Here is a 6,000-nt window from a genome sequence, read left to right on the forward strand (position 1 = left end):
TCAGCAGCAGCGGCGGCACATCCGGCCGCCGGAACGCAAACAGGTCCGGGTCCGCGTCCATTGTGCCGAGGACGGTCTCGGCGACCCGCTGGGCGACCTCGGAGCTGCGCTGGTAGCGGATCTGCGGCCGCTTCTTGAGCGAGAGCAGCAGCGAGCACACGCCCTGGTGCAGCCGGTCGAAGACGGCCTGCTCCCACACGCTGCCAGACAGGCCGGCGATCGAGCCGACGTTGAGGTGGAAGAGGTCGGGGGTGACGGGGAGGTAGTCGGCGAAGTACTCGTGCACCTGCTGCACCACCTCGTGCTCGTCCGCCTCCGCCAGCTGCTGGATCATCCCGTCGCGCGTCGTGTTTGAGAAGAAGAGGTGGTACTCGCCAAACCGAGGCTCGCGCAGCTCCGACTGGATGCGGCGCAGGTTCTCGGCGGTCGGCCGCACAAAGTAGCACGCCTTGAGATGGGGCATCTTCTCTCCCGCCTGCCGCTCGATCGTGTCGGTCATGAAGACCTCGTGCTGCAGGACCTGCGTCTGCGTAAACACCATCGATACGACGCCGGTCGTCTCTGCGTCCATCACGAGAACCTTCATGCCGGGCACGTCGGTGCACATCCGCGTGACGTAGTCCCGCACCGTCTGGATGGTGTTGGACCGAGCCACGCTGGAGGATGCCATGGGGATTGGTGCGGGTGGTGCGGCGCGCGCTGCCTCACACGGCGCTCACAAAACAAAGAAAAGTCCGTCGGGCGAGACTAAAATCCCTGTGTGGTGGCCCATCCCTCCCTTGGGTTGTGTGTTTTCTTTCTTTCTTTCTTTCCTGTGTGGTGGCGGCGTGCCGTCCTCCCATCCCTCCCTTGCGTTACTCGTTTATTTCTTTCTTTCTCGTCGCGAGCCCATGTCGGGTGTTTACTAGCTCCGAGTAGAGGGGGCGTTACTCTGCTGCTACGTGCTAGGTAGGGGAAACCCAGCGCGCGGTACTATAAACCCTCGGAGACGCGTGTTTACTTTATGGCCCCTTCCCTGCGAACGCGCACCCCCCCAGGGAGGCTAGGGCTCTCTAGCCCGTAACCCGCTCCAAGATCCCGTTCGTCCGGCCCGCTGGGTGCGCTTCTCCCTGGGGGGGCGCGGGGCCCCCCGGAGGCACCGTGCGCCGCGCAGCAGTACGGAAATGGGGCTCCGGCTCCGTTAGTCTCCGTTAGCACCAACTTCCCGATTAAGTACGGTTAAGTAGAGGGCAGATTTGGAGAGAACTCGAGGAGTACATACAGATAGACCCTCCAACCATCAGAAAACTCCGACCTGATTGGTCGTACTGACCGCCGACAGATCACTCCAGACAGCAGACAGGCCGACGTCTGCACACGGCCGGCCGGGCGAGAGGCTTGACACGATCCGACCCTGCGAGACCCTGACGCTGCTGCTCTAGCTATCAGACATGCACTGCTGACTGCTGCCACAATGTGCGACCGGTGCTGGCCCACTTGGCGGCCTTCCCGGTCAGTGGTGAGGCGCAGTTCAGAGCTGTCGATGGCGCGATGCCGCACTGGTCCCACATTGGTAACACGAGACCACCACGTTTGCCGGTCCAAGAGAGAGGCACTGGTGCTGTCCTGAGAAGGTGCGTGGTCCCTCTTGACTGCCCTGCGCGCGAGGCTGTGTAGGCATAGCCTCGAGAGTGCCAGCAGCCAATCCGAGGCGACGCGCATTGCGTCAGAAGCGTGCACACGTTGGAAGGACACCTTCCGACTGGCCGTACGATCAGGTCGTCACTGAATGCTTGATACTAAGGCCGCGAGCTATGCAGGTGATCAATTGTGCAGCATGGCACGGTCAGCAGCGCCGACAGGCTGTCGCAAGGCGTGATAGCATGGCCGCAAGTACGCCGAATTCCCATGAAAAAGTGAAAAATCGCGCAAAAAAACCGAAAAAATCGGCGCCTGCGGCGGGCCATGGGACCCCATCGCCCCCCCGCATGGATACCCTCTAGGGCCCCCGCGCCCCCCCAGAGGCGCTTCTTAGCTCCCCGGCCCTCTGCGCTCTGGGTGTGAGGCTGCCGACTGCATTCCAAGTTGCTCCAACGTCCAAGCCTACTCCTCTCTTTCTAATCCCTGTGTGTGTGGTGGCGGCGTGCCGTCCTCCCATCCCTCCCGGCGCGCCGTTTTTGTTTCTTTCTTTTAGCACTTAGACTTTGCGACCCCTGGGTTGGGGCGGGCGCGGGGAGGGGAGGGGGAGGGCGGGTGGGCGGCCGGGAGAGGGGTGGTCCAAACCAAGGCTCCAACTCCAAGCCGCTGAGACGCCGAGAGACGCCCCACGCGGGCCCACATTTAGCCTTGCGAAAAACAGGAATAGCCTCCTTCTGGCAAGATCCAAGAACAGCTCGATGGGGAGCAAGAACCATCGGTGCGAAAATTCTCTGAAATTCGCGTGAGAGGTGAGTAGCCGATCCGCCCAAGCAATCAAGTTGGCCAGCTAGCCGGCTACGCGGCCGACTTCCGTTCAGAGCGTCACGCCACTGGTTCGCGCGACGCACCGTGAGGGTCTGAACACCGCTCCCTTCGAATAGTGAGGTGGCAAGCCCCGCTCACCGCGAGGCCGACGGTCTGCTGGCACGACCACCCGCTCGGCGCTCTGCCGATGCTCATCTCGGCTGCACCGCCCACGGAGAGCTCGCGCTCCTGTTCACAACCAAACGCGTGAAGTGGCGCACTGCACAGGCTCGCGGCCGAAGAAGAGCCTTCGCTCCCAGAGCGCCGACGGCAGGCCGTGCGACGGGTCCACCACTGCGTGGGCGTCGTATGGGACGCCGGGCGAGCCCGCCTGCAGCACGAACCCGCCCCGCGCCAGTGTCGAGGGCAGCTCTGCGGCGCAGTACGCCGTGTCCTACGCAAGGGAACACCGGAGGGGACATCGGATGATCGAGTGGGGAGTAGTGGGTGAGACGTCAGCGAAGCTATCTGCTCGATACGATGGCACCTCGGCTGACCAGCCGCCATGGACCATATCGGCATACCGCCGGTAAAAGGAGGAGTCGTTGTTGTACCAGACGGCGAGGAGCGGAGAGGCGTCTGATGCGGCCGCGTCGACCTCCACGCGGTAGCGCACCGGCACGTCGTCGACTTGGTGCGGGAACTGGACGTGGAGGCTGCCAACGAGGTGCGTTGGTATGCCACCGTCGAGGCGGTAGAATCGCTGCGAGTCGGCAAAGCTGCCCGGTTGGAGGACCTGTGCACAGTACGCGTCCCCCTTCGACTCGTGCGTACCGTAGGGAAAGCGTCCGCGGAGAGAATGAGCACACGTCGGATAAATGTAGAGGGTGGCACTCCCAGCACATGCTTTGCTGCTCGCCGTCATGAGCGGGCATGAGCCAGCACTGGCCGAGGCACACGAGCCCCAGGCAAAGAGATCAAACAGCCACCACGTATCTGCGACCCCGAACGGCTGCATCTTGCACGAGAGCCGCCAAGGCAAGTGCATCGCTTCGCCGAGCTGGTTGACAGCAGGCGATGCAACCGCGAGAGCGTTGAAGTCGCCGGCGCCACCGGCAGCATGGAGCGTCAAAGCGGCGACGCCGGCCGCGGCGAGCAGGCTTACGGTCACACAGCTGTCCAGCCTGCAGCTTACGATCCCATTGCGTTTGTGGGCGGAGATCATCGTGGCACGCGCCGCGCTATACGCGCGCGCGTCCCGACGGCTGGGACGCCGATCGACTCGACGCCTCGCACGCCGCTACCCGGTACTGCATGTGCTGCATGAATGCTTGGGCAGGTGTGAACAACACCACGGCGCCGCCCGGGTGGCAGGCGCCTGTTGATGGGTCCAGGTGATAGCCCTGGATGGGCAATGCATACGCGTAGTTGGACCTCAGCCTCGCCCAACCGCGTCCCGGTGCTCTGTGGTCGGATTTGAGAGATTTGAGATTTTACCCAATACCCAATACCAAACAAAAAAAACAACGTCATTCCTGGAGCCCTGTTCACGCGCGCGCGAGACGTGCAGACAGGGTTGCCAGGTGAGAGCGAATGGCGCTTTTGTTGAGATTTGTGACGCCGCCGCACCGCGCCGCGGCCGGGGGCCCTCCGGAGGCCAAGGATGGCCGTGGCGGACCGGGACGAGCTCTGGGAGGTGGAGTGTCAGTGAGTATATTGTGTGAGAGAGAGAGTTTTAGCAATACCAAACAAATCTAACACTCACGCGTCATTTGGGGCCTGGAGCCCTGTTCACGCGCGCGCGAGACGTGCAGACAGGGTTGCCAGGTGAGAGCGAATGGCGCGGTTCACGCCTCGCACAACAGAGAGAGAGATGCGCTCTGCATGGTGGGACATAAAAGAGAGCGAGTACTTGGGCGAGTAGGCCGTGCGGTCAACGCTGCCGCGCGCGACTTTGCGCGCGAGGCGGCGCAGCTTGATTGAGAACGGCGGTGGGCGAGAAGCCGCCGTGTTTGTATATTGTAGAGACAGACCGTATGCACAAACATCTCCCACTCTAGCACTAGCACTAGCTAAAAAAGAAAGAAAACAGACAACCCAAGGGAGGGATGGGAGGACGGCACGCCGCCACCACACAGGGATTTTAAGGAGAGGTGTGTGTGATGCGCTAGCCGTCGCCCACCCTAGGGAGTCTGCCTCTTCCTATCTCTCTTCGCAGTCTCTCGCCGCTTCTCGCTGCAGCCTTCATGCCACCTCGCGGTCGTCCCACTCTCGTCGTTCTCTCCCTTGTCATTTCCTCCTCTGTCGCGTCGTTCTCTTCTGTCTGTGCTAGGCCAGGTTCGTTTTCACGTGCGTTTTTCTTTTTCGCCGAATTTCTTCTTTCGGTTTGGGTTAACGACACTCGCACTCACCCAAGTCTGCAGCCGCTCCCAATGTCGACGATGCGGCCACGCTCCCACAGCACCGACTTTACAATGCCCAGCCTCTCCCGCACGAATGAGCTGATCGTCTCGAACAACTCTCACGAGGAACAGTTCATTCTTGTGGACGAACCGCCTTCGCCGACGACGCCTACGCCGTCCACGAGCGCGTTTGTGATTCTCGGCCGCGGCGGCCAGATCGAATCGTCAGAGGGTGAGCCGTTGGCCTCAGCCGATTGGTGCCGAGCGCGCCTTAACGCCCCTCCCCAACGCAGGCTGCCTCTCTCCATCGGAGCGCAAGCACTTCTTCAAGCAGGCAGGACTGGCGAGCCCTCTGCGCCGGGCGTCGACGGATCGCGAGGTCCCCGGCTTCTTCCTCTGACCCACGCGGCGCCTGCACGTAGAGCCGATTCGTGTGTGGTACGAGGCCGGCGCAGGGGTCTGGTTTGTGGGACTCGATCGTACTGGTCCTGGTACTGGGGGGTGATTGTCACAGTGAGAGATTGTCCGTGCTGAGAGATAGAGAGAGAGAGAGACTCTGATATGAGGGACGTGCATGCAGCTAGACATGCAGCATGGGTTGGACGAGATGAACTAGTGTCTAGTCGCCCCGCACACAAAAAGGGCGTGTGTGTTAGTGTATGTCTGATGTGGGGGGAGATGGGGTGGACGGAGGGTGGTCGAGGTTAGCATGATAACTGATTAGAGTAGTACCACACGCAATCCACAATGACAATCACACAAAGAAGGGGGCGAGATCCGAGAAAACTTCAAGAGAGACGTATATATTTGTATACAGGTCATGCAAAACGGGCCCTGAAGAAGCTCAGTGTGACCCCGCGAATCGCGACGCAAACGCGTAACACCGGCACATTGTCGGCCGATGCGCGGCTCGCCGCCCACCCCACGCGGTCCCTAGGTGTTATATAGCATAAAGACCGTCCGTGCAGGGCTCCTAGGCCATCACTGGGTCCACAGTGGACGGACACACAGCCTCAGCCGGCCCGGCGGGCTCCCGACCAGAGCCCGTCCGGGGAGGCCACAACGGACACTCTACCGACCTTTACACCCCTAGACAACCCACCCCGACTAGCACACGGTGTCGGCCCGACCGCCCTGCGGCCCCAGCTACCAGCTGGCGCCGCTCGGCCCGGCTGGA

General features: G+C 61.9%; 2 protein-coding genes across 2 annotated transcripts; one reads left to right on the forward strand and one right to left on the reverse strand.

The window, feature by feature from the left end:
* Positions 1-2,329: 2,329 nt before the first annotated feature.
* Positions 2,330-3,009, reverse strand: EMIHUDRAFT_446151 (hypothetical protein). The gene is made up of 3 exons (XM_005763364.1): positions 2,969-3,009; positions 2,708-2,875; positions 2,330-2,670 (listed from the first exon to the last, which is right to left on the reverse strand). Exons 1-3 carry the CDS (start codon positions 2,993-2,995, stop codon positions 2,500-2,502), a joined length of 366 nt encoding a protein of 121 aa, XP_005763421.1. The 5' UTR covers positions 2,996-3,009; the 3' UTR covers positions 2,330-2,499.
* A 1,822-nt stretch (positions 3,010-4,831) lies between these two features.
* Positions 4,832-5,646, forward strand: EMIHUDRAFT_446154 (hypothetical protein). Its single transcript, XM_005763365.1, has 2 exons — positions 4,832-5,055; positions 5,117-5,646. The coding sequence occupies exons 1-2, from the start codon at positions 4,854-4,856 to the stop codon at positions 5,221-5,223; spliced, it is 309 nt and encodes a 102-aa protein (XP_005763422.1). The 5' UTR covers positions 4,832-4,853; the 3' UTR covers positions 5,224-5,646.
* Positions 5,647-6,000: the final 354 nt, after the last annotated feature.

This window comes from Emiliania huxleyi, assembly GCF_000372725.1.
Source record: "Emiliania huxleyi CCMP1516 unplaced genomic scaffold EMIHUscaffold_637, whole genome shotgun sequence".
Taxonomy (NCBI): Eukaryota; Haptophyta; order Isochrysidales; family Noelaerhabdaceae; genus Emiliania; species Emiliania huxleyi.

Coding starts and splice junctions, on each gene's coding strand:
- EMIHUDRAFT_446151 (XM_005763364.1), bottom strand. CDS start 2,995: ATGGTCCATGGCGGCTGGTCAGCCGAG. Junction 2,876..2,968: donor ATGGCGGCTGGTCAGCCGAG/GTGCCATCGTAT, acceptor TCCCTTGCGTAG/GACACGGCGTACTGCGCCGC. Junction 2,671..2,707: donor TCTTCTTCGGCCGCGAGCCT/GTGCAGTGCGCC, acceptor GGTTGTGAACAG/GAGCGCGAGCTCTCCGTGGG.
- EMIHUDRAFT_446154 (XM_005763365.1), top strand. CDS start 4,854: ATGTCGACGATGCGGCCACGCTCCCACAGCACCGACTTTACAATGCCC. Junction 5,056..5,116: donor CCAGATCGAATCGTCAGAGG/GTGAGCCGTTGG, acceptor TCCCCAACGCAG/GCTGCCTCTCTCCATCGGAG.